The sequence below is a fragment of the Bufo gargarizans genome, chromosome 5 (genome assembly GCF_014858855.1).
Source record: "Bufo gargarizans isolate SCDJY-AF-19 chromosome 5, ASM1485885v1, whole genome shotgun sequence".
Classification (NCBI taxonomy): domain Eukaryota; kingdom Metazoa; phylum Chordata; class Amphibia; order Anura; family Bufonidae; genus Bufo; species Bufo gargarizans.
The window spans coordinates 110,573,349-110,586,886 of NC_058084.1; the positions used below are offsets into that span (position 1 = coordinate 110,573,349).

Consider the following 13,538-nt stretch of genomic DNA (forward strand, 5'->3'; position numbering starts at 1 on the left):
TGAAACTTTGAAATTTGCTAATTTTTCCCAATTTTTGGTAAATTTGACATTTTTTTATGCAAAAAAAAAATATTTTTTTTAACTTTATTTTTACCAGTGTCATGAAGTACAATATGTGACGAAAAAACAATCTCAGAATGGCCTGGATAAGTCAAAGCGTTTTAAAGTTATCACCACTTAAAGTGACAGTGGTCAGATTTGCAAAAAATGGCCTGGTCCTAAGGTGTAATAAGGCTGTGTCCCTAAGGGGTTAAGAGTCTACTAGAGGAAGGGTAAAACGAGTACAGAGTTTCACCGTCTGCAGTGTTACAGATTTTACACGTATTATTGACCATACACTTTGCTCTGCATGTTTGGCTTATGTACTTTAACCCTAACATCACTTTGTATGATAAGATATTAGCTGCAACTATAGTCAAAGGTCACTCCTTTTACTAATAAAAACCAGCAGGTAACAGTTTCCTGAGGTTTCCCAGGCATAGCAGAATACCCGAGATCCATATTTCAGCTCGGACTGTATGTAACAGCAGACTTCTGTTCCACCTTTTGTACAATTTGGATATAGATATTTTCTACAAATTCCTGCCTGGAAGACTCTTAGCCCGGTCTAGGTCCCAGTTCCAAAAATCAGTAGGAGTTTCATGATGTAAAGTGAGATCTACACAATCTGGTAAAGGACTGCTAAACATTTAGAAATGGCAACCTGTCCAGCAAAGAGAATGTGCAAGCCTGGCCTTAGTAGTCAGTATACAGCTCCCCTTTAGAGACCATTCACACGACTGTAAAATTGCAGAATGGGTGCGGACCCAATCATTTGATTGAGACCGCAAAAGGATGCAGACAGTAAACCCTGCAAAAAATATATATATATAAAACATGTTCTATTCTTGTCCGCAATCGCAGACAAGACAGGGCATTTCTATAATGGGCCGCCTGTTCCGCAAATTGCAGAACTTACACAGGCGGCATCATTGTTTTACGGATCCGTAATTTGCGGAACGCAACATACCGCGCGGTCGTGTGAATGCGCCCTTACAGTTACAGCAGTGTCCACTTTCCTAGCCCTCAGAGCAGGCTCCTAACTTCACTAGTAGTCACAGCAGCCCCCTTTTCTTACACACTAGTCACAACAGACCCAAACCTCACCTCTCCAATAGTCCCATTAGCCAGCCTTCAAGTAGTGTCAGCAGCAGTGTCACACCTTGCTAACTGGTTAATGTGCGTGTGCCGTCAGAAAATGATTATTTAAATCATCCTGTTTTATGTTAAACATATACTTTACAGTTTGTCAATTTTTCTCAATTTAACATGACACTATCTATTTAAACAAAAAAGTTAATTCTGCACTTTTCAGCAGTCACCCCATTATCATCGCAAGCAGAATTACAGTGACATGGAATGTTTGTCTATAGATAACACATATTCACAATAGATGATATCAGAGGTTATCCTTTCCCTCCTGACTTCGAGTCACAAACCTTGTCTAAAAGAACAGCACAAGTTTATATTTTTAAAATATAGATATTAACTTGGGGGAAAAAAAAAAAAAAAAAAAAAAACACCCAAAATACTTAAAAAAAAAATTTTATAAAATTTTTCATTTTCTGATGACACATTTTAGGTATTTTCTCACCTGCTAATCCATTGACTCCGATAAGTCCAGCAGAACTTGCAATGCTCACGAGATGCCCATGATTGGAGGCCATCATTGCCGGAAGGAAAGCTTTATAAGTCTAGAAGTCCAAAAAAATTATCCACAAATTTTCCAAGAAATCAAAGATTTATATAGGCAAAAATGCAGTATATTTTATAGGTATTGCAACTTAGTAATGTATGTATAAAGATGGATATTGCTTATGGTGGCCCTTGGCTGTTCACACTGACACAAAGGACGGCGAGCAGTGGGAAAGCCACAGAAGGAAGAAATACAGCCCCAAATAAAGAGCAAGATGAAAACTAGTGTCTGTGCGAGGCCTCCGACTAGGTGTTTACTTGATCATTCCCAATGGCTGTTTCCAGGGAACAGAACACAAAATGTAATTTTGAAAATCCTATAAATCCAAGCCGTTTTATTAAAAGAAATAAAAAACATAAAAGACAGACAATGAATCTCCAGTAAAAGATTCTTGTGAAAAGACAGAATAATAGAACTTTTAAAGGCACTCAAAACTCAAAATCTGGTATTCTCCGATGTGTACCAGGAATGTGGTCTCAGTGGTTCATTTACAAGCCTATATAGTCTATAGCAAAAAACGGTAGTAGGGTTTTCTAGTTTAGATCGACATACACTGTACAAAACTTCTATTTTTATTATTTGACCTGACATGGTTATCCCTTTATGCCGCCGTTTTGATTTTTGGAGGTAGACCTACCATTTACATGACAGGATTATGTAAGAATTTGAATGCATCTGTGCAAAAGGAAAATCGGGTATGGCCTTCAACACCAGTAGCCTATCCACTTCTTAGATTGAGGTGTTCTGCACCCAGAGATACCCTTTTACCAAGACTAGAAAAATAATAGGTTCCAGGTAGGCTCCAGAATATACACCACTAGTAGTGACGTTTTTGGGTTGTTGGCGATGTTAGTTAGCGATGATCTGGCAGTGTAATACTGCTGCCGATTACCTGATGAACAAGCAAATGCTCCTTCATCGGGCAGTTGGAATCTTTCAACAGGCTTAAAAATCATTTGCCGGCAGCAGATTGTGCTGTGTAATCACAATCTGCTGCCGGCAAACACCTAGTCAGTATAGGGACAAGCAAAGGCACTAGCGATCGCGCCTCCTCATACTGTTGCTTCATGTAATAGCAGCGGTCTCCTCCACAAAAACAAGCAGGTGATTTCCGGGAAGGAAAGCTCCTGACAATCGCCAGCATGGTTGGTGTATGTAATACAGCCTTAAAGGGGTTGTCTCACTTCAACCATTAGTATTTATTATGTAGAGAAAATTAATACAAGGCACTTAGTAATGTATTGTGATCGTCCATATTGCCTCCTTTGCTGGCTGGATTCATTCCATCGCATTATACGCTGCTCATTTCCACGGTTATGACCAGCAGCAGTGGTCATGCTTGCACAAGCACCTGCCTGTGTGCACTCCCACAGTCCCCGCCACCAGAGAGGCAAGCACGACCACCGCTGATGGGTTGCAGGATGGTCGTAACCCCTGGAAACAAGCAGTGTGTAATGTGATGGAAAAATGAATCAAGCCAGCAAAGGAGGCAATATGGACAATCACAATACATTAGTATGTGGCTTCTGCTAACTTTATCTACATGATAAATGACATTTGCAGAAGTGACACAACCTCTTTAATCTTGACAGGAAAGCAAAATCTGTGGTGCAGACAAATCCCGTATTTGAACAAAGCCTTATGGTTTCCTGAACCACACTAGCCATTTTCCTTTTTTGGAAATGCATTGGATGTCATCATTTCTGCAAAGTATCACTTGGTGCATTTGGTTACAAATTTAGGAGCCAAATTATATTTTTTTGGTCACACTATTTTTTCAAAATACAAGATATAAATTAGACTGTGGACTGACCAACCCAACCGAACATTTACCCTAGACTGCACACGAGCATTGATTTACCCAGAAATGTGCCATAGTGTTCACTTGCATGGTCTTCTCCACAAGGGCGTCAGGGGAGTCTATAAATTTCTTTCCGGTCACAATGCCTGCGTTGTTAATTAAGATAGTGATATCTCCAACTTCTTTCTTCACCTAATGGAGTGAGAAACAAAGTACAGGGTACATGGATTATAATATACACTATGCATATACTTACTAATTGAGGACCATAGAAATATCAATGCTGGGCGCTATATGTCTATTTACAATTCATATATCCAGAAGAATGCAGGTAGTGGAATTCTACTTCCTTAGGTGTCATGCACACAAACGTATTTTCTTTCCATGTCCGTTCCGTTTTTATTCGCAAAAAAAAAAAAATGGAAGTTTACTCCATGTGCATTCCGTTTCCGTATGTCCGTATTTCCGTTCCCCAAAAAAATAGAACATGTCCTATTATTATATAGCACAGGATAGCACTGTTCTATCAGGGGCCAGTTTTTCCGTTCCGCAAAATATGGAATGCACACGGATGTCATCCGTATTTTAGCGGATCCGTTTTTTGTGGACTGCAAAATACATAAGGTCGTGTGCATGAGGCCTTAAAGGGGTTGTTCACCCACATGGATAGACAGATCCTCCAGCGTAGCCGGATCCGCTGTGGGATTCGGACTTCTCAGCCATTCAGGTCTATTGACTGCATTTTGGTGAACACTGAGTATGTGAAGGGAAATTCTTCCAGTTTATACACCGAACATTTAAAAAGGCTGCAGTTGGCCAAACGTATGCCGAAAATTGTCAAAGGATGACATATGCAATTATAGAGCACATGGTTTCATACTCTGGGACCATAAATTCAACCCTCAAATTACATGGAATTTTTGGTACAAGTCGGGTAGGCAATGTGGTAAATACCAATGAAGCTGTGTTGGATATGGATTGGGGGAGGGTTCCTCTTCCAGCACACAGAATATACTAAATAAATGATTTGACAGGTCTTCATCAGGATTTGAACTCCAGACTGTCCGGCAGAAGAGTTCCCATTTCACTACAGACCTGCTCTGTTGAAAGGGTTGAATTTTCTGTGTTTATTTAGTTTTATGCCTGTGAAGGAAATAGCCTTCTAAACAGTTTATCACTGAAATGAAAGCAAAAAGATAAATAAAAAATGCGCAATCTACCAATCACCATAAATATGTTCATTATATTGTACAGCTTATTTTGATTACAGGGATACCAAATATTGTTTTGTGATATTTCATACTAAAACTTTAATTGCTTTAGCTTTATTTTTTTTTATTTTTTAGTAACAATAAGGCCTCTTTCAGACGGGCGTTGCGGGAAAAGATGCAGGTGCGTTGCGGGAACATGCGCGATTTTTCCGCGTGAGTGCAAAACATTGTAATGCGTTTTGCACTCGCGTGAGTAAAATCGCCATGTTTGGTACCCAAACCCAAACTTCTTCACAGAAGTTCGGGCTTGGGATCGGTGTTCTGTAGATTGTATTATTTTCCCTTATAACTTGGTTATAAGTGAAAATAATAGCATTCTGAATACAGAATGCATAGTAAAATAGCGCTGGAGGGGTTAAATATTTTTTTAACTCACCTTAATCCACTTGATCACGCAGCCGGCATCTCTTCTGGCTTCTTTCTTTGCTTTGTGCAGGAACAGGACCTGTGGTGACGTCACTCTGGTCATCACATGGTCCGTCACATGATCTTTTACCATGGTGATAGATCATGTGATGGACCATGTGATGACCGGAGTGATGTCACCACAGGTCCTGTTCCTGCACAAAGCAAAAAAAAAAAAAGCCAGAAGAGATGCCGGCTGCGCGATCAAGTGGATTAAGGTGAGTTAAATTTTTTTTTTTTTAACCCCTCCAGCGCTATTGTACTATGCATTCTGTATTCAGAATGCTATTATTTTCCCTTATAACCATGTTATAAGGTGAAATAATAATGATCGGGTCTCCATCCCGATCGTCTCCTAGCAACCGTGCGTGAAAATCGCACCGCATCCGCACTTGCTTGCCTGTATGAAACCTTAACATTCCCGATAGTAGCCCTGGATCCGTGGCTGCTTGAAGCCCTCTTGGAAAAATCCCTCCCTAAGGCCTCATGCGCCGGCCATGCCCATGGTACAGTAGGGGTGGGCGATATGGCCTAAAATCTATATTGCGATATAATTTTAAGCATGTGCAATATGCGATATATATTGCGATATATTGTTTTCTATATTGGGGGGGGGGGGGGGGTGTTTAAATTTATTTTATTTTTTCACTTTTTATTTATTAACTATTGGCCTCCTTAAGGGCTAGAACCCTTGTCATATTCACCCTAATAGAGCTCTATTAGGGTGAATAGGACTTTACACTCTCCCTGCTGCCCTGTGCATAGTGCACACAACAGCAGGGAGCTGACCATGGCGCCAGCCTCTCATGTGCTCCCCCAGCCTCTGATCTGCCCCCCTTCCCCAGCCTCTGATCTGCCCCCCTTCCCCAGCCTCTGATCTGCCCCCCTTCCCCAGCCTCTGATCTGCCCCCCTTCCCCAGCCTCTGATCTGCCCCCCTTCCCCAGCCTCTGATCTGCCCCCCTTCCCCAGCCTCTGATCTGCCCCCCTTCCCCAGCCTCTGATCTGCCCCCCTTCCCCAGCCTCTGATCTGCCCCCCTTCCCCAGCCTCTGATCTGCCCCCCTTCCCCAGCCTCTGATCTGCCCCCCTTCCCCAGCCTCTGATCTGCCCCCCTTCCCCAGCCTCTGATCTGCCCCCCTTCCCCAGCCTCTGATATGTCCCCTCTGGTAACGCAAACCCCCCTCCCCAGTATTAATCATTGGTGGCAGTGGCAGCCAGGAGTTACCGATCGGTTACCATGGCAGCCAGGAGTCACGCTGCTGAAGTCCTGGCTGCCATGGTATGTTAGTGAGCAGCGCATTATACTCACGTGCGCTGTGGCCGCCGGTCGCTCCTTCTTCTGTCTGTGCGGCGGATAGCTAATGCTTACAGCATTAGCAATGCGCCGCACAGACCTATGAGAAGAAGGAGCGACCGGCGGCCACAGCGCACGTGAGTATAATGCGCTGCTCTCTGCTCACTAACATACCATGGCAGCCAGGACTTCAGCAGCGTGACTCCTGGCTGCCATGGTAACCGATCGGAGCCCCAGCATTACACTGCTGGGGCTCCGATCGGAACTGCAAACTGCCACCAATGATGGGGGGGAGGAGGGGGACCCTGTGGGATATGGCCGGCACATTCATTGGTGGCGCAGTGGCCACAGTCCCTCCCCTCCTCCTCCTACTCTGTCCTCATTGGTGTTCAGCGGCAACCCGCACAGTGGGGAGGGATTCCCTCCTCCTCCTCCTCCTCCCTCCGCTGTGCCGGCCGGCTCAGGAGAACATGGTGCGCGCGATCATATCGCGGTCTGGCGATATGGCGAAAATCCATATCGTGGCCCAAATTCATATCGCATATCGCCTATACCGCCCACCCCTACTGTGTACCAACAAATTGTGATCTGCAATGCACGGGCACCAACCGTGTGGCTGCCGTCTGCAGACATGGACCCTTGAATGGGGTCTGCGATCTGCACCACAAAAAGTACTACTACTTTTGCACTAATTTTTTGCGTTGCGAAGGCACGGGCTGAAAACCCACGGAAGCACTCCATAGTGCTTCCGATCCCTGCATCCATTCCGCACCGTATGTTCTGGATTGTACGGTGCACACAAGGCCAGTGCCAGTATATTGCAGACCCGTTGTTTGCGGGCAGCAATACAGGTAAAGCGGCCTACAGTCGTGTGCATGAGGCCTTAGACACAGGATTGTGGCTGACATCACATCTGCAGGGCAGGGTGGATTTGATTTAAATCAAACTGATTTAAATCACAATTTAAATCACTAGTCAGTAAGGCTTAATTTAAATCGTAGTTTTCTATAAAGACTAATTCTTGCTGGTATAACTTATAATATGCAAGTAGATGAAGATTTTTAGAATAACAACTTTTCATATTAGTTTGATTCTGCATTCATAGGTTTGTAGAAGTTAGGATTAAGGTCTTTTTCTCAACTCTGTTCATGTTATAAAATTTTTGCTGTGAAGAGGCATGTGATCTCTGCTGAGTCAAATTCAGTTTTGAGACCTGCAAAAGTAAACCAAGCATCTGTGATAATATCTTGTAGGCAGAGAAACTGCCCAATAATCTGCTACTTTAACACTTGCGGCAGTGTGATCCGGCGGGCAGTTCCGTAGTTGGACGCCGGATCCACATGTGACAAAGCATTTGTGAGACGGATCCGGATGAGGATCAGTCTTAAAAATGCATTGCAAGAGCGGATCCGTCTCTCCGCTTGTCATGCGGACAGACGGATCAGTCTTGTATCTTTTTTCACATTTTTACTGATCTGCGCATGCGCAGTCCAGAAGGACTGATCCGGCATTTTGAATGCTGGATCCAGCACTACATTCCTATAGGGAAAAATGCCGGATCTGGCATTCAGGCAAGTCTTCAGTTTTTTCCGCTGGAGATAAAACCGTAGCATGCTACGGTTTTATCTTTTGCCTGATAAGTCAAAATGACTGAACTGAAGACATCCTGATGCATCCTGAACGGATTACTCTCCATTCAGAATGCATGGGGATATGCCTGATCAGTTCTTTTCCAGTATAGAGCCCCTGTGACGGGGCTCTGGAAGAGCATGACATGGTGAATGGATTAATGGGATTTATTTACCAAAAAAAAAATTAAACTTATACAGCCTTATTTTACATAATTAAAAAACTAATCTTTATTTCATGATGGAATAACCTTTGGATGGTAATATATTTTGCTCAAAAAGCATTTTATATAAAAAAAAAAAAAAATCTGATTTAAATAAAAAAAAGTTTTTTTTTTTTAAAATCATTGATTTTTATCCACCCTGCCTGAGAGGCAAGGTCACTGATTATGTTGCGTCTACAGAGCAGAGCCTTACAAGCCTAGCCACTCCTGAAATGTAGACATGTCATCGGGATAGGGAACCAATGCAGTGAAAAATGTCACGTGACTCCTATGGAGTGCAGGAAAATGGGGCATTACAGGTAAAAAAAATAATATCACTATTAGTAAGCGATAGTATGTGTTGCTTCCTGTCAATAAATGGTGAAAATGGCAAAACTGGAATACCCTTTAATAGTTATTTGTTGCAACTATGCATAAATCTAATTTCAAATGTTTTTCTTCCTAAAAGCAACAAGTGAATGGACAGTTATGTAAATACGTAAATGAACTGCGGTTTCTTTACAAAGTAAGAAAGACGTAAAAAAAAATAAGAGAAAGGGGCTGCCAACTGATGATGCAAAATGATAACTGGCCACAAATATACCCCACCCTTAAACAAAAAATGCATAAAATCATTCGGCGTTAGCTGATTATCTGTAGATGTTAATTGAACAATGAGACTTATTTTCCCATCTCACAGCTTGGAAAAATTTTTATTAAGAGTTTTACGTAAATCTGTCTTTCTAGGAAACTGTGCAGTTAACAACATCAAAGAGGGGAAAAAAAAGGACCAAGCCAAATCTGTCGGGCTCGCCAATTTTCTGTACATCTCTGTAGAGCTGGAGAACTCTGCCAGAGATCTAAATTGGGTTTGTCTGAAAATTACGCATGTGACAAAAGTGCAGTTATGTAAGACACTTTTGGAAAATTCCAATTAAATCTAAATATCGCGCTAAGGACAGTGTTTAAAGGGAACCTGTCACCGGGATTTTGTGTATAGAGCTGAGCACATGGGTTGCTAGATGGCTGCTAGCACATCCGCAATACCCAGTCCCCATAGCTCTGTGTGCTTTTATTGTGTAAAAAAAAAAAAACGTTTGATACATATGCAAATTAACCTGAGATGAGTCCGGTCCCTGTTTTACACAATAAAAGCACACAGAGCTATGGGGACTGGGTATTGCGGATGTGCTAGCGGCCATCTAGCAACCCATGTGCTCAGCTTTACACACAAAATCCCAGTCACAGGTTCCCTTTAAAGACACAATTACAACCCAGGGAGGGCAAAAATTTACACTATTGAATCTAGATTCCTGTGTCTGCCACAGCCAGTGTACATTAGTTTTCATTTGTCACATAGAAGTTATTACTGTTAAACCATTACAGCATTTTCTTTTGCCTATAATACAAGGGACACAAAAAAGCAACAGCCCCTTTAAATATTCTCTGCACAGCGCTCCGCCAGATCTGCAACACAACCCTATTTAGTTTATTGCAATACGGCCCCATCAATTGTCTTTGCTGGGAAAGTATCCCAAACAGTTGTCTACAGAGGGGGGCCTAGTTTAGTGAATGACATTTCCTTTCTAGAGAAGAGCTAATTTGCATACTTATAGGGGCCGTCAAGATTTCTGCCTTTCCGCAGGTTAGGTCATCAATACCAGATCGGTGGGGGTCCGACACCCCACACACCTGCTGATCATCTAGAACTACACAGCTCCATCCATTGTGCAGTGGACAGAACTGGTAACTGCAGCACTGCTCCCATTCTCTTCAATGGGAACAGCATTGCAGTTACCAGCTTTATCCACTACACTCTCGTTACGGCACCAAAAATCCTGAGGATAGGCCATCAATAGCAATATCAACATCCACCCTGTTAACTGTGGAGTATATTCTGTATGAGTCTCCATACACCTGCTGGATCTCTTCAATGAGAACTCGTAACACTCTTCCCTCAAAGAGCTGGGAGACCACTGTAAACTAAACAAAAAATGTTCATCGGGAGACAATGCATTAAAGAGAATGTATACGGTTATTTTATTGTTTTTTTTTTTTTTTACCATTTTTCTTATTCTACACTTTATTTTTTATACATGGTTATGTGGGCAACCATCTAGCCTGAGCTGTTGAGCCACACAGATACAAGTAACCGCAGAAAAAAAACAGGGGAGATTTACTAAGGGTCCATTTACACGTCCGTAGTGTATTGCTGATCCGCAATACACCGGCCGGCACCCCCATAGAACATGTTCTATGAACTATTTTTTTCCGGTGACGAGGACTGGAAATGTGGATGCAGACAGCACACGGTGTGCTGTCCGCATCCATTCCTGCCCCATAGAGAATGAATAGGTCCGCACCCGTTCAGGATAATTGCGGAATGGGTGCCGACACATTCTACAGACGCGTGAATGGACCCTAAGACTGTACAGTGGAGTAAGATGCGCCATATTTAGTAGGAGGTAGGCCGCTTAGTAAATTTGGCACATTTTCAAATCTATGCGTCACAAATCTAAATCTATGCCAGCTACAGTAAGAGCAGATGTAGATTTGTATAAATGTATGCCATAACTTATAGTAAATCTGGTGGACCATATCCCTCCTGCTAAGTCCCACACAGTTTTCTCGGCCCCTGTGCTCCACTGACTTCCATAGAATACCGTAGAAAGGGAGCAGGGGTGGGGGGCTTTGGGTGAGTAGGTGAACTCTGTCCGCCTAGCACACATGATGGATCCTGTGTTATCTGCCTCCAGCTTTGTAATAGAGGTGTTACATGTCATGTTAATCCTGCCTGTGATGATAATGAGAAGACTGCTGAGAAGTGGTCTCTACAGAGCAGGATGTGTCAGCTTATTGTGAGGCTCACTCATCTTTTGTCAAATCTCCTGGTCAGTAATTTCTTAGTCATAGATGTGAGAAGGTTCCTGGTACAGCACCCAAGGGAGCTGCACTATGGCTTTCAGCAACTCTTAAATGTCCAATCTGTACAATTTTATACAGAGCAGAATGTAGCTGGGGGATGCTAACAAGCCACTTGCCTTGGCCAGGCCATTTAGAAACAAGGCTGGGGCAGCTAAGTGAGCCTTTGTCCTCTGGTAAAAGTGAAGATGCATTTACATGGGCCGTCGAGAAGACCATTATTCTTCGCAATAACTGCCTGCTCGTTAAAGGCGGAGAGGTCTCGTTTACATACAGCGACCTCCTACAGATTCACTGCTTCTGTGCAGCAGATCCCTGCTTACACAGTATGATCTGCCACCCAGAGCGTTTTGCTCATTCATGGGGTGATCTGAGGCACCTTTACAAGGGCCTATTATCGGGAACGAGCCTTTGTACGAAAGTTTGTTCCCGATGATCGGCCTGAAAAAAAAAAAAAAAAAAAAAAAGCCACGCGAATCCTCCATAAGTATAGCTACAGCTCTGAACAGAGATGAATCCCCTGCTCCAGCACAGCTTCATGAAGAGGCGCACAGGTCATCCCGGACTCTAGAAGGACAAGAGACAACCCTTGTGGGATTAGGCTACTTTCACACTCGCATATGGTGCAGATCCGTCATGGATCTGCACAGACGGATCCACACAGATAATACAACCGCATGCATCCGTTCAGAACGGGTCAGTTTGTATTATCTTTAACATTGCTAAGACGGATCCGTCATGAACACTATTGAAAGTCAATGGGGGACAGATCCGTTTTCTATTGTGTCAGTGAAAACGGATCCATCCCCATTGACTTACATTGTGTGTCAGGACGGATCCGTTTGCCTCCACATCGTCAGGCGGACACCAAAACGAGCAGAATGGAGGCGGAGGCAAACTGATCCTTATCCATTCAGAATGCATTAGGGCAAAACTGATCCGTTTTGGAACGCTTGTGAGTGCGCTGAAACGGATCTCACAAACGGAAAGCCAAAACGCCAGTGTGAAAGTAGCCTTAGCAGCCACTGTTTTTCCCGGAAGAAAACATACAATAAAAAAAAAAAAAAAAAAAAAAAAAAGTCTGAACAGAAATCCAAAAACAATAAGTAGAGGATTTATATTTGACATACTTTTTGGGGGAAAATTTGGAAAGACGGGGATTAAACACAAAGGACATACCTGGTCTGCAACCCTGTACACCTCTTCCCTCTTGCTGCAGTCACACGTGTATGTGTGCACCCGCACAGCGCCATTTTTCTTAGCCAGCCTGCTCGTTTCCTTATTGCCCTCTTCATTTATGTCCCACAACACCAGAGTAGCGCCAAGGCGGGAAAACTCGAGCGCCATAAGACGTCCTATCCCGCTTCCAGCTCCAGTAATAAGCACCAGTTCGCCAGCAACATTCTTTCTTCGAGATGGGAGAAGCCATAAGATGATGGACTCCAATGTCAAATAGATTGTAAGAAGCAAAACTTTCAATGTCTCCAAGAAAAAGTTCATGATGGAAGGATTGTAGGTGCTTTTATGTGCAGGAAACCTGTAGAATAACAATCAATATTTAGCACAGAAAGGACAAAATATAAAAAGCACACACCTAAAGTACACTTAACCCATTAGGCCACAGGTAAGAGGCTTTTTCCGCTGTGGATTTTACGTGAAATCTGTAGCGAAAGTCCAAGATGTTTCTGCAACAGAATGTGCACCGCTGAGGATTATTTCAGCAGTTTTTTTTATCCACCATATTTATTTTACTATAAACTGATAGATTTTTGGTGCAGAATCCCACTGAAAACTGGTATGGTGGAGCTCAGCTCAGACCGGAGGGCAATGTCATTAGGCTAAATGCACACGATCAGGATTGGGTCATCCACATTCTATGAGAATTTAAAATTCTCATGTACACAATGCAGATTTTGTTTTCTGTACGGATTATTTTTCCCAACTGGATTCTCTCTATTCACTTCAATAGGGAGAGTAAAATCTGCACCAATTGAAGCGGATTGTCCGTACGGATTCTCCGCACCTAAATCCTGAACATGTGCATTTACCCTTACAATCCATGATGCGGTATATCCTAGAACAGGGATGCTCAACCTGCGGCCCTCCAGCTGTTGCAAAACTACAACTCCCAGCATGCCCTAGCAGCTGTAGGCTGTTGCAACAGTTGGAAGGCCGCAGGTTGGGCATTCCTGTCCTAGGACATTACAGACATGCATGTATTTCTTAGACAGTACATGAAAGAGGATAGCACGCATCGCGTATAGGATTATCGAGCTGGCC

At 43.1% G+C, this 13,538-nt stretch overlaps 1 protein-coding gene across 1 annotated transcript in view; it reads right to left on the reverse strand.

Moving 5' to 3' along the window:
* LOC122938145 (epidermal retinol dehydrogenase 2-like) overlaps positions 1-13,538 on the reverse strand; it is a 38,956-nt gene that overhangs the window by 10,191 nt on the left and 15,227 nt on the right. Inside the window, exons 2-4 of the mRNA XM_044293478.1 lie at positions 12,438-12,795; positions 3,597-3,728; positions 1,634-1,733 (exon numbers count right to left, since the gene is read on the reverse strand). Of these exons, the coding sequence (XP_044149413.1) occupies positions 1,634-1,733; positions 3,597-3,728; positions 12,438-12,758 (553 nt within the window). The 5' untranslated portion in view covers positions 12,759-12,795. The remainder of the gene's footprint in view (positions 1-1,633; positions 1,734-3,596; positions 3,729-12,437; positions 12,796-13,538) is intronic.